The 23638-nt window shown below is 54.4% G+C and overlaps 8 protein-coding genes across 8 annotated transcripts; 4 read left to right on the top strand and 4 right to left on the bottom strand.

Annotated features, from left to right (window-relative positions):
• Positions 1 to 4469: 4469 nt before the first annotated feature.
• CTAM01_05506 (uncharacterized protein) lies at positions 4470 to 4754 on the bottom strand (the record flags this gene model as incomplete). Its single annotated transcript, XM_060521536.1, has 1 exon — positions 4470 to 4754. The coding sequence occupies one exon, from the start codon at positions 4752 to 4754 to the stop codon at positions 4470 to 4472; it is 285 nt and encodes a 94-aa protein (XP_060383750.1).
• Positions 4755 to 4811: 57 nt separating this feature from the next.
• CTAM01_05507 (uncharacterized protein) lies at positions 4812 to 5427 on the top strand (the record flags this gene model as incomplete). The annotated part of the gene is made up of 3 exons (XM_060521537.1): positions 4812 to 4849; positions 4899 to 5013; positions 5068 to 5427. The coding sequence occupies 3 exons, from the start codon at positions 4812 to 4814 to the stop codon at positions 5425 to 5427; spliced, it is 513 nt and encodes a 170-aa protein (XP_060383751.1).
• Positions 5428 to 6072: 645 nt separating this feature from the next.
• Positions 6073 to 9458, top strand: CTAM01_05508 (uncharacterized protein; the record flags this gene model as incomplete). The annotated part of the gene is made up of 3 exons (XM_060521538.1): positions 6073 to 6963; positions 8001 to 8484; positions 8578 to 9458. 3 exons carry the CDS (start codon positions 6073 to 6075, stop codon positions 9456 to 9458), a joined length of 2256 nt encoding a protein of 751 aa, XP_060383752.1.
• Positions 9459 to 10946: 1488 nt separating this feature from the next.
• CTAM01_05509 (glutaminase) lies at positions 10947 to 12347 on the top strand (the record flags this gene model as incomplete). Its single annotated transcript, XM_060521539.1, has 1 exon — positions 10947 to 12347. One exon carries the CDS (start codon positions 10947 to 10949, stop codon positions 12345 to 12347), a length of 1401 nt encoding a protein of 466 aa, XP_060383753.1.
• A 1368-nt stretch (positions 12348 to 13715) lies between these two features.
• Positions 13716 to 15081, top strand: CTAM01_05510 (D-isomer specific 2-hydroxyacid dehydrogenase; the record flags this gene model as incomplete). The annotated part of the gene is made up of 4 exons (XM_060521540.1): positions 13716 to 13756; positions 13915 to 14129; positions 14252 to 14670; positions 14737 to 15081. The coding sequence occupies 4 exons, from the start codon at positions 13716 to 13718 to the stop codon at positions 15079 to 15081; spliced, it is 1020 nt and encodes a 339-aa protein (XP_060383754.1).
• A 1048-nt stretch (positions 15082 to 16129) lies between these two features.
• CTAM01_05511 (adenosylhomocysteinase) lies at positions 16130 to 17543 on the bottom strand (the record flags this gene model as incomplete). The annotated part of the gene is made up of 2 exons (XM_060521541.1): positions 16130 to 16578; positions 16643 to 17543. 2 exons carry the CDS (start codon positions 17541 to 17543, stop codon positions 16130 to 16132), a joined length of 1350 nt encoding a protein of 449 aa, XP_060383755.1.
• Positions 17544 to 20483: 2940 nt separating this feature from the next.
• On the bottom strand, positions 20484 to 21775 carry CTAM01_05512 (Mov34/MPN/PAD-1 family protein; the record flags this gene model as incomplete). Its single annotated transcript, XM_060521542.1, has 3 exons — positions 20484 to 21051; positions 21119 to 21597; positions 21722 to 21775. The coding sequence occupies 3 exons, from the start codon at positions 21773 to 21775 to the stop codon at positions 20484 to 20486; spliced, it is 1101 nt and encodes a 366-aa protein (XP_060383756.1).
• A 980-nt stretch (positions 21776 to 22755) lies between these two features.
• On the bottom strand, positions 22756 to 23471 carry CTAM01_05513 (uncharacterized protein; the record flags this gene model as incomplete). Its single annotated transcript, XM_060521543.1, has 2 exons — positions 22756 to 22969; positions 23029 to 23471. 2 exons carry the CDS (start codon positions 23469 to 23471, stop codon positions 22756 to 22758), a joined length of 657 nt encoding a protein of 218 aa, XP_060383757.1.
• Positions 23472 to 23638: the final 167 nt, after the last annotated feature.

Raw genomic sequence — 23638 nt, forward strand, 5'->3', positions numbered from 1 at the left:
GGGGTCACGGCGCAACGGTAACGTGGTAATTCCTCGCAAAGTCCACCTGTGTATGAAGTTCTGACGGCTCATCATAGGTACGGATAGGAGAAAGGGGGTTACACAATGTCGTGTAACGCCTTTCTGGCGATCGGGCCTTTTTTGCGGAAATGGAAGTCACTCCGAATGCGATATGTACAGACAGTCATAATGTCGATTAGAAGACTGAGGAATTGCCTCAAGATAAAAAAGGGCGGACATGGTGATGGTGTCGCCAGGCCTCCGATACGGGCGGGGGAAGCACCCGGTTCGGCTGGCACTAATGACCTCGGAAGGTCTGCACTAACCTCGTGAGGGAAGTGCGTAGAAGCTCCAGATATGCGGGGAAACAAAAAGGTAAAAAGGGCGGTTGCAACGGTGGGCGATTAACGAAGCGACGCGACGCGACATGGTGCAGGCATGGGATGTCGGCTGTGCTATATCGATACCACCGTGGGGACGTTAAGAGCCATGGATATTTTGATGATTTTTGGGTAAGAGACGGAGCAAGCTGCGTGGCCAGAGATTGCGAATGAGATTGACGAAGCATTGCGTACATGCTCGATTCCCCAAAGAACAGCTTGGGAATTCAATAGTTCTCTCGACGCTGGGGCGACGCATGAAGAAGCACGGACGATTAGAGATGAGTGTTGGAAACCCCCATTATTGGGTACGAGATGGAGGCTGAAAAAGGAGATGCTGGTCGAGTGTGGATGCGAGCATGGGTCATGCTAGACGGGCAAGACAGAAGGCGGGATGAACGAAGTGCTTGTTTGCAGTGACGGGATGGCGGAATAAGCCAGCCGTACGGATATTGGTTGTTAGTCGTTGTTGACTACCTGACGGAGTAGTCGTGGCTGGCGGCGGTCTTGCGGATAGAGACGAAAGGGCCATCACTGAGATGACGGTGAAGCAGATCCCACGGGGATTGACGGGCATCGATTGACGGGATAATCTCCCCGGCCGGTCTTCTTATTGGGACTTGTCATGCTCGCGGCGCAACAACTCCTATTAGTGCTTTGACATGTGCTCCGGAGCTCTACGGTGCGAAGGCCGGTGCTGGCTTGCAGGCAATAGATGTCCTAGGCGGATCTTTACAGGTGTCCAGTTCTTTGCATGTGCTATGCTATCTAGGACGCGTGATGAGAGTAATGTTGGCTGGTTGACACCGAGCAGACAATAGCCGTACGCACTGGCCGAGGCAACTGGATATATTGGCAATGTGAAGCTTCGACTCGAATAGGACGCCGGGCTAGTTCACCGGGCTTCGAGAACTCTACTTGGAGCAAGGGCGCGTGAGCGGGACATGGGGCCAACGGGGAGCTGCAAAGTCAACGAACACAAAGGGGGGGAAGAACAGGTGATATGATAGGAGGGGGGCTCACCGGGAGTAGAGAGTAGAGCAAACAGGACAAGGTAGCACAGGAGAGACCGGGGCCGGGGATGGTATAGAGTGGGATAGATTGAGGAGGGTTTGGCCTGGAAGATGACGATGCAGAGCAGCAGAAGCTAGACTCAACTAGAGGGTCTCCGTAGTAAGACTCCGTGGTATGTATCCGTAGGGACGGAGACTGCGGCGGACTGAGTTGGGATTGCGAAAATCATCCCATGTTCTTTTGGATGAAGTTGACGACGTCCACGATATGACGATGATGTCGTCGGTCAATATTCTGCGGCCCAAGAGAGCAGAAGAGGGTTCGAAAGTGCAGGGCTGAAATTGAAGATGAGGTCAGTTCAAGGTAGCGCCTCAATGATCTGCTGCGAGTGTGGCTTTGGTGGAATTGCAACTTCATGCGAAGAGGTGCGGTACGAGGCGTCGAGAGCAACGATTTGCTGCATGGGGGGTGGCCACGGTGGCTTGGCTGGGAGTGTTGAAATTGCATCGGATTTGCGAGAGTACGTGGAGGAGACGCGGCCAGACCAACCGGTGGGACATGCGGTCACGGTACCCCTTTACGTAACGCACATGTGAGACGGAGCTACTGCAGGCGCATTAGTGGCTGGAGAAGGAGGTAGTGGGACTTTTGACAGAAGTACCTCGGAGGCTGGAGGAGCTGGCAAGGCAAGTCTCCTTTTGGTACCTGATCGAGTGCGACGGGGGAATTGCAGCACTAAGGTAGCGGTGCCTGCATCGGAGTCCTTTTTTTGCTTCTCTTAGAACGGGTATTATTGCTGATGAATATAGAAGGCAATTATATAGTCGTATTGCAAAGAGAGATTTCATCAAACATGTTGCCTTTTTCAACCTCGCTCGGTGTGACTGATGGACGAGTGTTGCACAAGTGTTGATTGTGCTATGCGACGGGACCTGCGAACTCGGTGCAGGCGGACCGAAGTGCAAAGTACCTTATTCGTGGGTATCCGTAAAGAAGGTACGGAGTATCCGCACCTGCCTTACCTTTTCATGGAGTAAGGTATGTAGGTACACACTACTGCGGCACGTGTGTGGTAAGGTAGAAAGACAGAGGATAGGTAGGTACGGAAACTCATAGTTTATTCGTACCTGCCTGCCTTCCATTGTGAATGGCATCTGACTAAGACTGTCCCGTCGGCTGGGGATTGGACAGGCCGGGATGTTTGAAGGAGGGGAGGGGGGGCGGCCCTGGGCGGATGGTTCGATATTCACCTTGCAGCGAGCTTCCAGCCACAGAAAACGGGCCTGTCACTCGCTGGGCGACCTGGGTTCAAGGCTCGGGGGTGGCCAACACGGGGCCGACAGGAGTTGGAGAGACCCTCTTCCGAGTCACAGAATGAGTGGTTTCCTTCTGGATCGCGTCTAGGCAGGTTAGAGGTTATGAAAGACTCGACCGGTGACCTCTTACGCCTTTCTAACTTGTGTCAACCTGGAGGTCACAAGTCTCAAGTGTTTAAGCATTCAAGGGGACAGAGGGGGTTCGTCTTTTGACATGTTGTACCCCCTCATCTCATGATGTGGAAGAGGATGGGAAACAAAAGGATGGCTCCGTGCTCCGTACGCACCTCGGTATGCGTGGCATCAGGGCATGCCCCGGGCATCGGACCAAACAAGGCTGCAAGTGGCCCGGTTGAATCGATGGTGGAAGCAAGCTAGAGGCGTGTCGCGGGTAGAGGGACGATTCGGGAAGTTTTCCACGTCCACAGCCCAGTGGTTGCTGGATAGTAAGGTACCTAGCATAATATCCAACCTGGAGGTAATTAATAGTTGAGGTGAGCTTTGGGTGAGTGTGGTGAGGTTCGGATACATAAAAAGGTACATGGGGTACATGAGGAGCGTCGAGAGTGAGACGGGGACGAACAGTGGCGGGGACGAACGGTGGCGGCTCGCTTTAGTGGAAAGGTCGGGACGAATTCCACTGGGCTAAAATCCCCTAGTGGTGCAGCAAACTGCAAAGAGCCCAAACGAGATGCTGTCAGTGTCAAAGTCGGCCATTTCCAGGTTGGCAGGCAATGGCAAGTTGGCTGAAGGTACCTACCTTAGATATCCTTGAGATGTCGATACTCGACGTGACTTTGAGGTCAGTTACCTCAATCTACCTTACCAGGTAAGGTAAGGTCGGTAAGGCACTGCGTGGTTACGTACCATTCTCGTGAATCCGAGCCAATCACGAAAATCAACAGATGGAAGGAGCAGGCCGAGTTCTAAGATGGAAGTTGCAGTCGGTGCTTGTGCCTTCCATTACTGTGTACCTCAGTACTCCGTACCTTACTTACCTTACCTGAGGTACTGTGCTTATTTGCCTAACAGATACCAAAGTTGGCAGGCGCCATGGACGTGGACAGCGGCCGTGCCATTTGATCAAATGAAACCGGTGTGAATTTCGCGCGTATTGGCGCCATCTTGTCTTTAGACTTTGCCTTCCGCGCGGCTGGTCCTTTCCTCTTTCTGCAAAGTTCACTTAGCACCCTCGTTCCATGCTGTGCTTGCCTATCGACTAAGTCGTGGCCTGTCTTACCTAAGATGAAGCAACGTGTGCAGGGACGGAAGAATCTCAAGAGGGAAAAAAAAAAAAAAAAAAAAAAAAAAGTCAATTAATTCAATTGATGATTGGCCACCATACCTCGAGGTTACTGAGGAAGGTAGCACTACCCATAGGCAACCCAAGGAAGGTACCTTAGCTGAGCAGTAAGGTAAGTAAGTTTTAGCTTCCTTCCCGCTGACCTTTCCACACCTTGAGCTTGGCCCATTCCACCGAAATCTTTTTTTTTTTTTCCCTCTTCCTTCCATCCCAAATCCTGCCTCCCCATCCCGCGCCTTTCCCGCCCACTTGTCCCGTCACTCCGTTCGCCTCTTTTCTTAATTCTCTTTGGGCCTTTGCCAACGTGCGGCGGCGGCGGCCACAATTGATCTCGAACGCCCCCCTGCAAACCGCGACACAATCGGTCAACCCTGACCCGCGTCTTTCTCTCCCAAACACTCTCCACCATCCTGGATACTGGACTGGGCAGCAAACGCTCCAAACACTCCAATCCTCCTACACTACGGAGTACCTTACGCAGTACTCCGTACAGTACATACAGGCCAGCAAACCGGGTGTCCCAGCCGCCAGGCCAAGACTTCTCGTCGGCCCGTCAACCTGCGCCTGCGCCTTTGCCTTCACTTTCCGAATATCTGACCCACCCTCGAAAAGGAAGAAAGGGAAGGGAAAACAGAATAGGACCTTCACATCGCGCACTACCCACCACCCACCACAACGAGTACCTAGCAGCGCGACCACCACCACCAACAACCAGTGACCAAAATTCCATACTCCGTACATACACTACGAAAGCCAGCACAATTCACCCCCTCGTTCAAACTCACCCATGGGCATCCAATGCCTGTGCCTGTGCCTGTCGCCCGCGCTGTCTCCTCGTCTCGTTCCTTAACATCATCCGCCTCTTCTACCGCCTCCTTCTGATAGATCCACCCGCACCACCAATACGCCGTCTTCCCTGACCAATACCAGACACCATCTTATTCTCGACTGGCCTCGTCCCGACTCCGACCCCTCTTGCGGCTTGCGGCTTGCCTTCTCTGTAAGGTACGCGCAGGTACATTCGGAATCAAGACCACCATACCCAGTCACCCAGTCACACCTCGCAGACTGCCATACCTACGGATCCTTCGTACAGACTACAACCGAGTGCTCAAGGCTCAAGCCCAGAGTAGACGACGACGGATATACTCCGTACCCCGACCACCCCCTGGCCCCTCCGTCCTGCGCCCACGCGTGGAAACAGCCTGTTAGTGTTGGGGCCGAGAAACGGGAAGACGAGTCCCCTTCATCCAAGCAAGCATCCAGCATCCAAGCAATCCCAGGTCCAGGTCCTGCTCCCAGCACCAAGTACCCGCGCACCCAAGCACCCAAGCACGAAAATTGTGCAGATCTGGCTGGGCCACTGGCTTGCTCGATTCTCCCTCTTCGCGCGCCGCTCCCTACCTTGCCTTAGTGCAGGCCTTCCTTCTCGGCCGACACCACAACACCCACCCGAACAACGTCGTCTGCCACTTTGCGCGCAAGACAATCTGTGCTTTGCTCTGCACTGCACACTGAGGTGGACGTTGGCTTTGCACACTGCACTGCACATTCGACACACAGCAGCACAGGGGGTCCAGAACTGCAGGAGAAACTCCTGGCCATCCACAATCGCCCTTCTCCTCTCTTTCTCTGCTCGTCCCGGTCCCGAAAAGACCTCCTTCCGTGCTGCTGCTTGACGACACTGGTCCGAAAAGGCGCCCACCCCAAGTCGAATTCCTCCTTCGCACACACCCACAGGCACCCCTACGCGTACCCTTCCTTTCCTCCTCCTGCTGCCGCTCCTCCGCACCCCCTCCCGCCTCCTCCCAGTCAGTCCCGGGACCAGCAGCAAGTGGCAGCAGCAGTCGAGCCACAAGCAAGACTGGACACGAAAAAAAAATCTCGCCTCGAGTCGCGACGCTGAGAACAGGGACCACGCACCAGGCACAGCTCCTGATCAACCTGCACCCAGGGTGTCGCGCATCCACGCTGCTGCTTCCTTCCATCCACGCCTCTTCCCCTGGTCGACCTCACAAGTCCAATCGTGGCTCCATAAAAATTTCTAATTAAAATCGAAATGGCTCAAGAAGACACCACAAGCATCAGCACAAGCAGCACAAGTGCCAGCACCTCCAGCGTGCCTGTACCTGTGCCTGCGCCTGTGCCTGTACCAGTTGTGCCTGATGTCAACGACGTCGCCGCTCCTAGTACGGATCCCTCGACAACCTCTACTAATTCTATCCTCCCCCCGACTACTTCGACCTCTCCTCTTCTTCCCGTCGCTTCTGCTCCTGCTCCTGCTCCTGCTCCTCTCTCCACGACACCGACCTTGACCTCCATCGAGACACCGACTCCCTCCACCGAGACCCCGTCCGTCGCGACTGCGAACGCGTCCGTACCTGGCACTGCTGCGGCACCTGCGATTGGTCCTTCGACCACGACCACGAGCGCGACTGCGACTGCGACTTCGACTGCGACTGAGTCTACTACGCCTGCGGTGGCAGCTCCTGCGCCTCTCCCTCCTCAGCAGAACGGTCAGCAGAACGGCGACGCGAGGGAGTCACACTCGCCCGGCATGGCGCATAATCAGCACCCTCATGGCTCCCAGAGAGGCTACCCGAGCCCCAATGCCTTCCCGTCACCTGGTCCTATGCCGCCGAACCAATATGCCTACCACCCTCAGCAGACGCAAGCCCAGGCGGACCCATATCGAGCCAGTCCTGGCGCGCCGATTCCTTCTCTGCCGAGCATGAAGAGCCTCGAACACCACTACCAACAAAGTGCGCCGCCGCCTCCTCAGACGATGTCGATGCAGATGCAGATGGCGCCCAACCAAGGCATGCAATACTACCTCCCACCGGGAGTACAGAGCAACCCATATATGACGCAGGATCTCAACCACCTGAGGTATCAAATCCCCCACGGGCACGATCCTAGATTGATGCGCGGTCCCGGTGGGCCGAAGAAGGTATGTTTGAAGGGATATGCAAAGAGACGGAAGAAGGCTGCTCCGGCAGTAGCAGTGGCTCGTTTGGATAAAAGCTGACGGTTGGGGTTTACCTCTTTTTCTTACTAGGAGATCAAGCGCCGCACAAAGACAGGTTGCCTAACTTGTCGTAAACGCCGTATCAAGGTTAGTAATGGTTCTCGTGAAGTTCTGCTCTGTTTGTCCTTTTTTCCGTCTTTTTCATATCACCATACCCCCGCTACGAATTGGGCGTTGTCGAGGCAAAGAGGTAATTGGGGAAATTTTCTCGAGACTCCCCATCCGAGAAAGCGCGCGCATGAAAGGCAACATTTTGAAAAGCTCGGGAATGCAAAAGATGGCAAAGAACCAAACAAACTTTACGATAAGCGAACCGAGTCGTGGTTTCGCCAAAAAAAAAAACGGTCGCTTGATGTTCGCTTGGTCTGGAGCTACTGCGAAGCGAGGACGGGAGCCATGCCTTTGAACCACGTTCCGGGATCGCGCCCGCGCCCACGCCCGCAGGGAGGAGCAATCTTCCGTTCCTGCAGAACCGACCGCCGCGCCCGCCTGCCCGGCGAGAAAAGCCCCTCCCCTCCTTCCTTCCCTTCCAGTTAAGCCTCCAAGCCTCCCAGCCTTGGTTGAGGCCTCAGGACAAGCGTCAAGCCACCACACCATGGAGAACCTGGACGGACACGCCTCCAAAAACTCCAAGCACCAGCCACCCTCACCCATCTGTCGCGACTGCCGCTACCTGAGCTGGGCCTAGCCTCGTCCCATCTGCGACATTCATCGACTCCAACTCCAATTCATTCACCTTACCTCATCATCACCCCCAATACACACACATCTCACACACAGCCCTACCATCGTCGCCCGCAAACGGCATCTGCATATTCACCCGTTGCATTTCCCCACTCTCATATTCCCAGTTGTCTTACACATACATACCCGTTGTCGTTCTCATTCCTCGCTCACGAGGCCACTGTTGGTTGAGCTCTTTTCTCAGTAAAAGCCGCCATTCTAACCATCTCTTATAGTGTGACGAGGCTCACCCCTCCTGCAACAACTGTAAAAAGTCGAAGCGAGAGTGTTTGGGATACGACCCCATCTTCAAGCAGCAGCCAGGTCCTTCCGTAATCCAGCCCGCTCCGAACGCCCAGCGGGTGCCGACGCCGACCATCCCGTCCGTGCCATCATCCGTCCCACCTCCGGTCCCGACTGTACCTTCAACGCCTGCCGCGCCTCAGGCCCCCGTGCCGGTAGCTCCATCAAACCCCTACGGAAACCAGCCCGCCGTCTTGCCCAGCTCGTATAATCCTCCCGTTCCATCTTCGCACGCCCCTCTCGATCCAGCCTTGAATTCTGCTGCGTCCGGCATCAAACCCGAGCCCACCGCCTACGACTTTGCGGCCCCGATAGATCCAGCTCTGCAAAACCTACCCGCCCCGGCAACGTTACATTCTACTCAGACTCAGTCGTTCTCGGGCGAGCAAAGGGCAGGCTTCGACAACCATCTCAGAGGTGCGACCCTCCCGCTATCATTGTACATGCCTTGTTCTCTTTCAGCCGTTGTTGCTTCGTTCTCAAACCCTCATACTAACACGACCTACACAGCCACCAGAATGAAGGTCGATGACCTGATCGGCCTCCTGGGCCCCGCTGCTCCCACCCAGGAGATTGCACTCACTCCCGAGCTACTCACCGAGATCATCAACGTCTATCGCGAGGTCTATGCTGTCGGTCTCCAGTCCTTCTTCGAGGCAAACTACTTCCAGAAGCAGGATGCCCAGGGAAAGTTTGCCTTTGAGCACAGCCAGCAACTCTTGCGCCAATTTGCCTCGTTCCTCAAGATTGTTCAGTCTGTCCCGGCCAATGACCACACCCAGATGACCCATTCTGGAGTTCTCGAGACTCGGTTGATCTGGGCCCTGGCCATCTTGCCATGCAATAGCGCCCCCCCTTCGTCCAACGCCGATGCCAAGGTTCTGCCACCTCCGGATGACCTGACAGAAGCAGCCAACCGAGTCAAGGTCATGGAGACCCTCCTCTGCGGCGACTTCTTGTCCTCAAATCCTCTCACACCTCCTGTTCCTGACACCCAGCCTCATCGTGAGCAGGAGTTTGAGTTCTGGTATAACCTTGCACAGTATCTGTGTTGTTACGACCCAGCAAAGCGTGATGAGGTTCTCGGCAAACTTAGAATGCAGCTCGGTGGAAGAGAGAACCGAGATCTCATCTACTCCATCGCCATCTCACGAGAGCTCTCTCCTCGCGTGGAAGTCGGTTTTGAGCGGAATGTGCCCCAGCATATGGATGAGTCCGACCCGAAGAACCGACTCTTCGTAGCGAACAAGTTCATTCAGGATGAGGCTCAAGTGACCGGCGGAACAACAAACGTGGTCCGGCGATTCGGCGAGATTGCCATCAGAGCGTACATCAGTCCCGGGGTCAATATTGCGGCACACCCCCACCAGGCTGCTCCAGCACAGCCTTGATCATATTGATCCAACCAGATTTTTCGTTTTTTTCCTATCAGCATTCACACTCTGCAGCATTTTCCAGGCTCAAAGGGGGCGGGGGAGAACCAAAAATCGTGTATTTTCAGAGGCGTTCACAGGGATGGGAGGGAAGCATGGCTTTCTTCCCTTTTGTGCTTTTCAATTTCCTTTTTGCATCAAAGCATACGGGCGGCAATACGCTGCTGCTCGTCCTATAGTTTCACGGCCGACGGCATCATCTTGTACAAGTAGTTCCCCCTAAAAACTAGTGATTATTCAGGCATGGCGGCGGTGTGGCGGGAAGAAAAAGAAAAAGTGGTTTTTGAGTGCAGCAGTGACTTGGGGGATGGGAGGCTTGGTAGAGGTCTCCCGTAGAGCTTTCATGGGAGGAAGCTACCAGACTTTCTGGACCTAGAGGCTGCTGATACTCTGTACGATATTAGACAGCATGGCCTTGGTCCTGGATTTAGGAGGCCAATAGAAATCAAGAAATTCTGAACTAGCATCGTTGTGTCTGGTGAGATGCCATAAGGTTTCTGGTTATGCCACTTGAGGTTGATAGTCGAAGGTCAAGTTGGATGACAAGTATCGCGAGGCTGCAATCGACGATGATGACGTTGACTGAGATGTCGACCACCCAGCCAGACGCAGGGCCAACAACGTATTGATATTGAGGACCCTTTGCAGCGATGAGATGCGGGGATCATGCAAGTCACCACGATTGAAGAGCCTAGCCGGCGATTAGCGAGGTTCGATGCAGATTCGGAAATGCATGCTACTCTTTCGCCAAACCTCTTTTTGCCAAGATGCCTTTTCTTGGGGTCCATGCGATGTCGGCCATGTTTTTTATTATTCGAATTTGGTTGTGGTGTTGAAACTCGAGATGCGAAATTTTCCGGTCCTTTTACCTAAGGAAAACCTTGCGTTTGTCGTATTTACGACCAGCTTCGGATCTCGAGGTGGAACTCTTAGGGTTACCAAATTTGGCAATTTTTATAATCAAAAGAGCTCATGGCGACTCAGCGCTTCCGGGATATTTTCGAAGGGCCAGAGTCGCTCTTTGTTTTCAATTATTATCATCATTATCATCCAACTGCCGGTACGCTTCACGAATTCTACTCGACATTTCACTCCCAACTGTAGGTCTTACAATCACTCGCCTCACCGTTGAGTCAGGTAGTGGATATTCGAAAGCCCGACAGACAGTTATCTAACATACCATCGTAGTGAGAGTTTTTCCAACGGAACGAAACCGGTTCCCGTTGACAAGAAAAGAAAAGGCGTTCTTGCCAGTACCATCGCGTGGGCTCGCGGAATTCCGCTAAACTGCAGAACTGCTGAAAACAGCACAAACGGGCTGTTAGTAAGCGCCAAGTGCAAACTACGTATATACGCTTTCCCACTTGTCTCGAATCTGAGAGGAAACTCACGATGAGTTTCTCCTTCTCACCGTGGCTTCACGATTCACATCCCACTTACACGAAAATGAAATCCCCCATCCCGGATTACCTCAACCGCGTCCTGGAGAATGCGCGACCCAACGAGGCCGGCGCCCCAGCGGGCTACATTGACGTGCTCGCCAAAGCGGACACGTCCAAAATGGCCGTCGCCCTCGCCATGGTAGACGGGAACCTCTACTCGGCAGGCGACGACCGCGTCGAGTTCTCCATCCAGTCCATCTCCAAAGCCTTTGTCTACGCTCTCGCCATAGAGGACGCGGGCCTCCCCGCCGTCCTCGAAAAGATCGGCGTCGAGCCCTCGGGCGACGCCTTCAACCGCCTCTCCCTCGAGCGCGGGTCCAACAGGCCCATGAACCCCATGATCAACGCCGGCGCCATCACGGCGCACTCCCTCGTCGTGTCCCCCTCCGCGACGCTGGAACAGCGCACAGAACGCATCCTCTCCGCCCTCTCGCGCCTCGCGGGCCGCCAGCTGCACGTAGACGAAGAAGTCTACGAGGCGGAACTCAAAGACGCGGACCGCAACATGGGCATCGGGTACATGCTCAAAGCCGCGGGCATCATCACCTGCGACCCGCGCGAGGCCGTAAAGGGGTACATCCGGCAGTGCTCCATCAGCGTCAACGTCCGCGACCTGGCCGTCATGGCCGCCACGCTCTCCAACGGCGGGGTGCAGCCTCTGACGGGCGAGTCCGTCATCCCGCAGACGAGCGTGAGGCAGGTGTTGTCGGTGATGACCACGTGCGGCATGTACGACGCCGCGGGCGACTGGGTCTCCAACGTCGGGATCCCCGCGAAATCGGGCGTCGCGGGCGGGATCATCGGCGCGTTGCCGGGGCAGGTCGGGCTCGCTTCTTTCTCGCCGAAACTCGATGAGCGGGGGAACAGTGTGCGCGGGGTGGCCATGTGCGAGCAGCTCTCGCGCGATATGGGCTTGCATATGATGGACGTGAGTCAGATTGCCAGCGCGACGGTGAGGACTTCGGTGGCGACGCTCGTTGCGGGAGCGCATGAGCCGCATAACCCGAACTGTCAGCGGGAGGTGGTCATTTTCAGTCTGCGCGGCGCGGTGCGGTTTGCTGGGTCAGAGAGGTTGACGAGGGCGCTGGCAAGGGAGCTGGGGTCGCCGGATCCGGAGGATCCCGGGTCGGGACGGCATGAGAATGCGTGTGCGGTTGTTTTCTCGTTTCGGGATGCGTATTCGTTGAATAATATCGCCAAGAGGATCGTTCATGAGAACATTCGGAGGTTACTGCTGGATGAGCGGAGTGTTGTTGTGGTTGACCCGAACGGGGTGTTGGGGATGGAGGTTGACGCGGAGGGGGAGAAGAAGCCGCATCCACACGTATTCAAGTCTGAGAAGGATGCAAGGGATTTCATTGGAGGAATGGGTTGTCAGGCTGTATTTAAGGAGGACAGTTGGTGATTATCGCAGTGCTTTAATGATACCATTTTCATATCTGACCTATTGGGAGATGTTCGTTGCCACTCTTGACTTGCGGGGAGTTATCTAGGGCATTGTGAGAAATGAGGAAATCTGATGATGAAAATCTTCATGATACGCTGAGACTCAAGTGCAACATGTCATGTAAGCTTGCTTTTGACAACCAGCCATTCCAAGATGGTGTACACTATAGAGTTCGTAACGGTTATTAAACACAAGCACGGTGCCCTAGACTTGAGCCTTCTCAAGACAAGCAGATGATGTTTCGATCTCTTGTCAAATATCCTGCGTCAACCAGACAGTACGTAAATGATTGTTGGAGGCTTTTCTATTGCACCCACTATTCGATGAGCCCACCCTGTCTTTCTGAAAGCATTAGATGTCGCCTTCCCTGCAGCTCAGAGCTACAGTGTCTTCCGGGATAATTTCATACGACTCATGAGAATCACCGGTTGTTTGACTCGAAGCCATCCCTCTCTCTTTTGATAGCCATCTCTATTCTTCTGGCTCTATCACGCTCAGATGACGTTGGCCTATCCATCTCAATATACGCAATCCAGGAAACAGGCCGCTGGCTGAATTTGTCCAACTAGATCCTACAAACAGTTAGAAAGTGTCGAGAGCCTCTCAATTTGATCACGTCCATGGAAGAAGCTGACTCATTTGAGGACTGCCAATGCTTGCACAGAAGCTACTCGGTCTTCTCCCCGAAGAAATTGGAGCGTACCTTATGACACGGCCCTCGACTCGGGGCTGAGATAAGATGCCAGGTCCGGTGGGGTGCCTTTCACGCCCTTTCACGCCCTGTAGAGACACATTCTCTAAACTGTTGGATATCCCTGTGAGTAGGGACCTGCAAACTCGTATCAGAATTCTCAGTAGAGATATGAATCACCTCAACCGTCTTCAGTCCTCCCGAGCACGACTTGTTGGCGAGATTGTTGGAAGAGAACGAGTTTGGGCGACCAATTGAGCTCAACCCCGCTGATCAACCCCCACTTTCCCAATTGAGTCGACTTCCCAATGGGAAAGCCACCCCGCGCCGCTATATCTCAACTCCGACTTCGCGGCATCAACTCGGCGAGGTGACGAAACTTACTCTAACCTCATACTTCACCATCACAAGTCAGGTTGACTAGTCTAGTGAGTTGTCCTCTTAGGTCAAGCGCCAGCACAATATCTCTTGATTTCCAGAAGATCTTTGGCTTGTGAAGAAAGCGACGTGATGGGATGGACGTGATTATCTGGAGCTAACCAATATTTCCCATATTCAAGTTTGCAATTCCATCAAAGGACAAACACTTCTCAAGAAAAGTCGATTTCAAGCCAATTGCTTCAATTACCGCAATCATGTCAAAGCCTATAGCCCTCCAACTGGGCCAAATCGAGCAGTACGTCTTCCTTCGTCTTCCATTCGGACGATTGTCGTCTCATGCTCCCGAACCAACCTTCAGCCTCGTATTCACATCCTCCCACTTCAACCCCTACATCACCCTTCCTCATCTCAATCAGACGCACCAAACCAAAGCTAACAAACACAACCCAAAAGCGCCCACGACACCTGGGCCTCCCTCGCTGACGTCGCCCAAATCATCAAGCCAAAGGCCACCAATCGCGCCGAGTTCCTCGAGGAGTGCAAGTCCGGCGCCCTCGACGGCGTAAAGGCAATCTACCGCACTTTTGCAAGCGTCCACATCACCGGCCGCATCGATGCCGAGCTCGTCGCCGCTCTTCCCTCCAGCGTAGGCTTCATCTGTCACAATGGTGAGCCTCCCTCCTCTTCTTCCATCTCACACGCTCAGAACACGCCCGACATGACGCATTTCCCATCACGAATCCCTCAGTAGTAGCAGTAGATCAGACACCACATGCTAAACAACACCAAGGCGCCGGCTACGACCAAATCGACATCCCAGCCTGCACATCCCGCTCCCCCAACCCCATCCTCGTCTCAAACACACCCACCGCAGTCGACGACGCAACAGCAGACATTGCAATCTTCCTCATCCTCGGCGCCCTCCGCAACCTCAACGCCTCCATCCTCTCCATCCGCGATGGGAAGTGGAAAGGTCAACCCCCTCCCCCGCTAGGCCGCGATCCCCAAGGCAAAGTCCTAGGCATCCTCGGTATGGGCGGCATCGGGCGCAACATGGCCAAGAAGGCAAGGGCGTTTGGCATGGAGGTGCGGTATTTCAACCGTACGAGGCTCGAGGGCCATTTGGAGGAGGAGTGTGGTGCCAGTTATGTTGATTTCGAGACGTTGTTGCGGGAGAGTGATGTGATTTCTCTCAACCTGCCTCTAAACGTACGTAACCCCTCCCCCCCCCCCCCGGGGGGCAATTTTCCTCTTCATCACCACTGACAAGAAAAGGCCCACACCCGCCACATAATCTCAACCCCGCAATTCGACCTCATGAAACCCGGCGTGGTGGTAGTAAACACGGCCCGCGGCGCCGTCATCGACGAAGCCGCGCTCGTCGCGGCGCTCGATTCCGGAAAAGTCGCCAGCGCGGGTCTCGACGTCTTTGAGAACGAGCCCGAGGTCCACCCCGGCCTTCTCGCCAACCCCAACGTGCTGATTGTCCCGCACATGGGCACCTGGACGCTCGAGACAAGCGTCAAGATGGAGAAGTGGGCTATTGGAAATGTAAGGAGGGCGGTGACGGAGGAGAAGCTGGATAGTGTTGTTATTGAGCAAAAGGGGCTTGTTGGTTAGAGGGGTGGCGGACGAGAAAGGAGGTAGTAAACGGTCTCTGGTAGAGGTTTTGTTCCTGAAGATAGTAGAAAAGTAGCGAAAATGAGGCTGCCCATGTAATTGGAGGCAACACGAGACATGTAGTCCAAAACACGTATAGCCTAGGAAAAGACTGCCTTGTTGTTGGATAGACATCAGCTTGGAACATATTCTACAATAACATCCCCAGTGTCTGGGTTAGAATAAGTAACTCACCCAAGTTGCATTGTGCCTCATGGATGTATACTACATGGTATACGTACCGAAGAAGGGCGAGTCCCTGTGCGAGACCACCGGATTCCCGACTACATATGCTGACCTATGGTCTATAGAACGGAAGTTAAAGCAAACATTTCTAGACGAGCTCTTGCTGAGGGATTGAGACAGATGGTATTCCCGAGCCCTTATTGTGGTACCAGGTCCAAGTCAAGTGTTTTGTGCGCATTTACCAAGGCGCACTTGTCTAAGTTTCGGGGCGTAACTAGTGGGTGCGGTAAGAATTGAGGGCAAACTTGCACTCAGCATGCAGTTCTACGCAGCGAATGTCTAGATATGAACGTGGCAAGAGCTGAGAGTACGAGGGCACAAATCGATAGGCACAATCAAAGTTGTTGCTCGAAAGACGCATATATTCATCTATGCGGACCACGGTTGACGGGCCCTAGTCGTCGAGTTGTCTACCCATAACCCCTAATCCCATGTCCGGGGGTTGAGTCCCTTATTTTTTCCCGCTCCCCAAGAGTCGGGCCGAAGAAAGCAAAATACAGATGCCATGGTCTGGGGAATCACTATTCACAAGCCAACGCCTTTTTTTTTGTTGAAAAATCTCGCAGCCAGGCCCCCCAAGCTTTTTGAGTTTCCAGCCCGTAACCGCCCCCAGCCGAGATTCCCTTCCCAGATGTGTCATGCAAGTCATGCTGTTGAGAACACACATTGCCAAATGTTATGGTGTACGCTCGTTGAAGTCATTAGTCGGAATGTTGAAGAAATCCAGTCGCTAAAAGATTGGACGATACAAAGAGGAAGCCGCTTAGTAGCGGTAGATGCCGCTCTTGTAGGGACCCTCAACGGTGATGCTGAGGTATTCGGCCTGGGTCTTGGTGAGCTCGGTGAGCTCAACGTTGACGTGGGACAGGTGGAGTCTGGCGACCTCCTCGTCAAGGACCTTGGGGAGGACGTAGACACCAACATCGAGCTTGCCAGCCTTGGCGAACTCGACGTACTTCTGGCCCCAGGCGGCGTCACCGGACTTGTACAGCATAATCTGGGCAAGAACCTGGTTGGTGAAGGAGCAGGACATGACGAAGGAGGAGTGACCGGTGGCACAGCCAAGGTTGACCAGACGACCCTCGGCAAGGAGGATGATGTGGCGGCCGTTCTTCATCAGGAAGCGGTCGACCTGGGGCTTGATGTTCTGGACGCTCTGGGCGTTGGCCTTGAGCCAGGCGACGTCGATCTCGATGTCGAAGTGACCAATGTCTGGAGGGAGGGGGTTAGTCAACTGGACTGGAGAAGAAACAGATAACAAGGGGAATGAACGTACTGCAGACAATGGCGTCGTTGGGCATGACGTCGAAGTGAGCGCCAGTCAGGATGTCACGGCAACCAGTGGTGGTGACGAAGATCTGACCGCGGGGAGCGGCCTTCTCCATGGTGGTGACCTCGTAGCCGGCCATGGCGGCCTGGAGGGCGTTGATGGGGTCAATCTCGGTGACAATGACACGAGCACCCATGGTGTGCAGAGCCTGGGCGCAGCCCTTGCCGACATCACCGAATCCAGCGACGACGGCGACCTTGCCGGCAACCATGACGTCGGTAGCACGCTTGATTCCGTCAATGAGGGACTCGCGGCAGCCGTACAGGTTGTCGAACTTGGACTTGGTGACGGAGTCGTTGACGTTGATGGAGGGCACAAGGAGCTTGCCGTCCTTGAGCATCTTGTAGAGGTGGTGGACACCGGTGGTGGTCTCCTCAGAGACACCGTAGCAGCCCTTGAGCATCTCGGGGTACTTCTCGTGGACGAGGTGGGTCAGATCACCACCATCGTCGAGGATAAGGTTGAGCTTCTGGCCATCCTTGAAGGCGGACAGCTGCTGCTCCAAGCACCAGTTGTACTCCTCCTCGGTCTCACCCTTCCAGGCGAAGACGGGGACACCGGCAGCGGCAATGGCAGCAGCGGCGTGGTCCTGGGTGGAGAAGATGTTGCAGGAAGTCCAGGTAACCTCAGCACCAAGAGCAGTGAGGGTCTCGATGAGGACAGCGGTCTGGATGGTCATGTGCAAGCAACCGGCGATACGGGCACCCTTGAGAGGCTGGTCGGCAGCGTACTTGGCGCGAGTCTGCATAAGACCGGGCATCTCGTTCTCGGCGAGCTCGATCTCCTTGCGGCCGAAGGCGGCAAGGGACAGGTCAGCGACCTTGAACTTGTTGGCGGGGGCAGCCATTGTGAAGTTTATGGTGATGGTAAAAGGTGGTTTGGGGAGGAGGAAAGGGGTATAGAGGAGGAAGAAGAGAAGAAGAGAGGATGAAGAAGGAGAGCAGGAGGAGAAGATTCAAAAGGTAGTTGGCGGGGGGAGGGCAGGTAGAAGAAGTAAAAAAAAAGGCTTTTGGACTTTGGAGGGGTTCAGACACGGACAGGGACGGCAGGAAGGCAGGGCGGTGTGTGAGTGCCTGAGTGGGAGTGCCAGAAGTGGGAGGGATGCGGGATGCGAGGGATGAGATGTCGGGAATCCAGACTGCCCTGAGGTAAGGTACCTTGGGTAGGTGAGAAATCTCTGCTGCTCCTGCTGTGTCAACAAAAAGTACCTCCTTCTTGCCTTTTTTTGCCTTCTTGGTGTTGCTGTGTGTCGGCGAAGCGCGGCGTAAGGTACGGTGACTAGAAAGAAAAAAGGTACTTGTCTCTACATGATCTCCGTACCTACTTCACAAGTTCACAAGTTCAGACTGAGGTATCCGCAGGTGGCCAGTGGTGGGAAGGAGGGGTAAAAAAGTGACTGGGGGACGGGGACTTCCTGCCTTTGCAGCAGGCCAGCAGCCCACCTGAAGCCTGAGGCGGGGCAAAAAACTTCACAATTCGATCCAATGCTCTTTCCTCCTCACCCACGCCGTGCCTTCCAATTGACTGAAGTCTCGAGGTGTGGCAGGCGGGGTGGGGTTTTGCCAGTGTCTGGTCGTTGTCTGGGCACCTCGTCCTCATCAGTGGACACACCATGCTGCTCTACTGGTCACCGATGCTCAGTCTGCTGGTCATGGCTCCGCGAGACTTTGGAGCTGATACAAGACGATAGCAAGAAGTACATGCTATCTGTCCATCAGTGCTGTTCACAACCCAACTACACCAGGTACTGAGGTGGAAAAGACGGACATGCCCCTCGGCTGATGATAGCTCCGACACCTAAGGTACTGACTGCTGCTATCCCTCGCCATAACTCGGGTCCAACAATGCAACAGATGTACATTCCCTCCGTCACATATCTGACAATCAGACTTTCTCAAGGGCCCCAGAACACTTCCCTTTTGAGCTCCTCTCAGACCATTTCCATGCGGTGAAAGGAGGCAAAAGAGGAGGGGCAATGTACCTACCCTACCATGCCGTAGCTAAGGTACGGATACGAATCAGATAGCTCGGCTTCCATTCCCCGGTACTTTTTTTTTTGGTTCTTTTTTTCTGCCAGACTTTTCTCTCCGGTCTGCTGTCACTGGCTGAGGTACTGGCTGAGGTGTCAGTTATTGTCTGGCCCAAGACACCGACTCCTGTCTCATCCAACGTCGTTCAATTGGCGTTTTGCATTTCCCCCTACCCTTCCCTTCCAAGTTCCATTCGAAGCTCCCATTTTTGATAAGCCACAAACAGCGGCGCACATGGAAGGGAAAGGGAGGGCTAGACCTAAGGGAGCAAGCTCTGGAATGTAAGCTCTACCTAGGTAGGTCCCTTGAGTAGGTACCTCTGGTACCGGTAGCTCACCTCACCTCAGTCCAAGGAAGGCCCTTATTACGTTACCACTCGGAAACACAACTGCGGAAGCTCAGAGCAGCCCGTAGGCCGGGCCCGACCTGCTCGGAGGTAAGCATGTAAGGTAGCTTAGGTAAGGTAAGGTTAGGTCGGGTAATTAGAAAAAATACTGCCAATGTGAGTGAATTCAGTGGGAAAAGATACATTGGCCTCGCTCAATCGGCTTGAGGTGGGCGGCGAAGGTACATGCAGATCTGATAGGGAGCAGGTACCTACCCTGATGGGGAGAAGACGGGCACCTCAGAAAAATACGGAAATGTGCCCCTCATTGACATTCAAGTTTTTTTTTCCATCTGGCCAGCAACAGCTTCAGGGCCAGCCGCTTGTGCCCGCCCGCGCCGCGCCAGGCGTGCCGCCGAGACTCAATCTGAGAGGTCGACCTCTTTTTGTTTCCCCTTGTTTTACCGTTTTCTTGCGCTAGTCCCTTTTGAGCGTGAACCCCCTCGATTTGTGCCCCACCAACCATCGCCCTCGGGGAACACAAACGCACCACGTACCTCACTTCAGGACCTCTCCCTCTCGAGTAGACTGACTTTGGGCAGTATCCTCAACGGGACCAGACGAATCATGCAAGACAGGGCTGTCAAAGCTAATAAGGACCAATGAGTACACTCTGTCGCTAGTATATAGCATGGTTTATGGACGATACTGGGGGTGGTATTTGGGACGAGGCGTCTGAAGCCGACTTGTCCGGAGACATACGCGGATGCTTCATCTTTGCTGTTCAATGTGCTTGATTTCATCTTCTGCTTTACGGACGAGTATCCGCGTGCAAATCTAGCTAGGTAGCACCTCACCGCTGGGCCACATACAACTTGATGTTACCGCTGATGGACGCAGTCGATAACCCACTACTTGGCCGTGTTATCTTTGACTCGTGTGCCCGGACGTATCATCTCCCAGGTAGAATGACAGCCCCGAACCGCTGATACACAATGTCCATACCACAACAGCTTCGTCTTTTGACAGCCTCGCGGCTTCAAGATACCCTTTACTCGCAAGGCTTCACTCGACGTCGGCCGTAGACCGTGGTAGGCCCGAATACGTCGTGGCCCAGGGAGGAAAGCCCGTCGCTCTGGAATGCAAGAAAAGACATCGAATATCGACTCAGTACACACTGCCTGGGACTAATTACCGTAACGCCGTTTCGAATGCTTTGATCCGCTGCCCTAGATCATTCATCATTCCCAGAACACCTGTTCTCTAAGGTAATTCCTCTCCTTTTTGTGTCTGCCCTCGCCTCGACTCTGCTCTCCTCCTCTGCACTGCACTCCCCTTTCTTCGTCTCTCGCTGGCCTTCCCGTTTTGGTTCTTGTCCGTCCACATCCACGGAGCCGCGCAATGATGACCCAAGCCTGCCTTAAGCGTCCATCTAAGCCCGCTTGGGCAGCAGGTTCTCCCTGACGGCAAACATCTTGGCGCTGATGTTGGCCGTGAATCCGTCCACCTGCTTGCTGTACTGCTCCACCTGCTTCGCGTTCAACATGCCCTCCAACCGGCTGGGCTCCTGAGGCAGCTTGAACAGCCTCTGCCACTCGTCCTCGGGCAGCGGCGCCTGCTTGGCCGCCGCGCGCGCCGCGTTCTCCGCCTTGCGCTTGGTCTGCCACTGCGTGATCTTGGCCTGCTCGCGGCCGAGCTGGCGCTGGTAGAACTGGAAGTTGTTGAGGTCGGTGTAGTGGGACTCGATGCTCTCGAGCAGGAGGTCGCACGTCTTCTCGAGGAAGGGGTCTATCGAGAGGTCGAGGTTCTCGACCGAGGGGTGGAGCTGCTGCTTGAGGGGGTCGTCGCGCAGATCCGACAAAGAGTTGGGCGACTCGATCTTGTCCTGCTCGGGGAGGCCGGGAAGCTGGTGCAGGAACGAGGTCAGAAGGTGGGTGTTGTGAATCTCGACGGGGAGCTCGGCGAGAATGTCCTTGAAGGTGAGCTTGGAGGCTTTCAGGCTATAATGAGAAATGTCAGCATCCCAGTCGGTTTCCAAATCTTCATTCATAACACAGTCCAACATACCTCTCAGTCGTGAACTTGCCCTCCTTGTATGCCGCCATGAACGCCGGGGTGAGCTTGAAAGCGCGCAGGCTCAGGGAGCCCTGGGAGCTGCGGCTGACGTCGTGGACGAGGGCGACTGTCCGCTCGTTGTCTTTCTGGTAGTGGTACTGGTTCTCGATGAAGCTAAGGTTGACAAAGTTGCCCATGGCAGCGCTGGTGTACCAGCCGACGTTGTTAGCGTCGACGTTGACCTCCTTCAGGTGCTTGATCATGTCGTTCTGGTAGACAATGTTGGCCTTCTGGCGGGGAGCGGCGGCAGCGAGGGCTGAGGCATCGTTCTGGTGGCTGTTTTGGTGGCTGTCGGTGCTTGCGACGTCGACCGTGGGGAACTGGAAGGTGTTTGTGATCTCGAGGAGACCGTCGGCGTCCATGCCGACGATGGAACCGGTGGCGGTCGTGGGGAAGGTCGCGGAGCCATGCTTGACGATTTTCATCACCACCTAGAGACACGCCTGAGGTTAGCGATATTACACATCCTGTACCATATATCCTTCCATCATGACTGCACTGCAGCATGAAGCCCCAATGTGAGGAGAGGTGGGGCAGAATTCGGGCAGGACTCACAAGGGCCTCAACGCGGACCGCCGTGAGCGGCACATCCTTGATAACGTCACCCATATTTGCGATACGATCGGAGAAAGATTCGTGCAGCTTCAAAAATTCGGTGGCCTGGTATTGAGTCTGCGGCTGCGGGATCGTTGGTGTCGCGTTAACTTGGCGGTCGGAATTCGAGGAGAGGGGCGGCAGTCGTCTCGTCGTGTTGCGAAATATCGAACTTTTCGCTACAACGAATTGTGGGAGGGATTGTGGGCTGTCGGGCGGTGTCAGGCGGCAGAGTTCACGGGAGAAAAGGTCATGTGATATGTTCACCCCCTCAAGCCTCGTAAAGCCCACCCCCTCCGGACCGGCCGTGGACAGACCCACACCGCCGTCTTTCTCTCCCACGGTGATCCGTAACAGATTCCACACGCCACGTCCTGAATGGGAGGGCATCCCACTCATTGCCCCCACGCCGAAAGCACTCAAGTCGAGTTTAAATTCAACGTCGTCTCATCTCGTCGTCCTGCGCTTTCCTCCTTCCATCTTCCTCTTCATAACCTGGCCCATTCGACTCTCCTGCTCCTGAGCATCATTTTGCGATATCACTCGGGGGGTGTTTTGTGCCCATGTCGGGTTGTACATGTCGATAAAATGAAAATGATACATTACAGCCGTGATTCAGCACCTCTGGAAGTCCGAGCTCTCTCACCTGCTTCAGTATTCGCCATCCCCTCGTCTTTCGCTCATCAGCCAGAATGATTTGCAACAGGATCATCACTTGGATGCAAGTGTAAGGTGGGATAGGTACGGCGCGTTGGATCTATGCGTTTGTCTATTACGCTATCTATGGAGGAAAAGCCAATGGTTTCTTGGCTGTATAATGCTAAAGTATTCGAGTGCGCCCATGTCATACCCTTTTATGCCGCGTACTATACGCTCTGTTTGTGGTGTCTCATTGCTCATTGACCAGTCCGATTGCGACATTTTCTCACAATCACCAAACGCCACAAATAGTCACTTTTTTTTTTACCCGCCCATCCGTCTGAAAGAGGGTGCTCTCAGTCAACCCAATCGACAATCTCCCAGCTTTCGGCCCCGTCACGAACGATGAGGCGGTGTCGATCAATCTTCCAGAACGAGTACATGGACGCTGTCGCACGACTTGCTCGACGATGAGCCTGACCGTGGCCGGCTTTGACGGCATCTGGTCTCGACCGCCAGACGCACGTTGCCAAATTTCTTCCTTCTGAGTCGGGACTTCCGAACCAATATCTGCGGGCGAGTTAGTCTCTTGTCCTTCTTTGTCTCTATTTCCTCGTCATTTCTCTTACTTCAAGAAACCCCCGAATTGGTTGGCTTCGGCATGCGCGGCCTTGTCCAAAACGCCGAGATCTTCATAGATTGTTGATGGCGGGATCGTCGAGCGGAATACCACAATGTAAAAGGAAGTTTCCTTGAATGTTTTCCCAGTGAATTGGACGAGGCGCTTGAGCTCGCCGAGAACTTGGTCCCAATTGAAGGATTCAACGTAGCCGGCCGTGGCGTAGTCCGCGCGGAGGCACTCCATCTGAGACAACGCCCTGGCGAGGAGGGCGTTTTCATCATCCAGGGTCTCGAGATCTAGCAAGTGCTCTGGTTCTGTGTAGGGAGAGTGGACGAGGAATCTGTCCGTGTTGTTGATGTCGACCTCAGCTATGTTGATGGCTGTATTCTCCTTGATGCTTTGGGCCAGAAGGTCGACGCCCAATGGGGCCGTGGTCACAACGGCAGTCATGATGATGATCCGGAGCAATGCCTCTGTGATTGTGCTGGAATGAAGAGCCCGGGTGGCTTTGAGCTGTTGGATCAAGGTATCCCAGAGGGCGCTTGAAGGAATTACCGAGAAATGATGTGGGTGAAGAGCAACGAGCGAGTGGTGTAAGGGGCAGACTCGGCTCAGCA

The sequence above is a fragment of the Colletotrichum tamarilloi genome (assembly GCF_030869305.1).
Source record: "Colletotrichum tamarilloi strain Tom-12 chromosome Unknown Scaffold_14.1, whole genome shotgun sequence".
NCBI classification, from domain to species: Eukaryota; Fungi; Ascomycota; class Sordariomycetes; order Glomerellales; family Glomerellaceae; genus Colletotrichum; species Colletotrichum tamarilloi.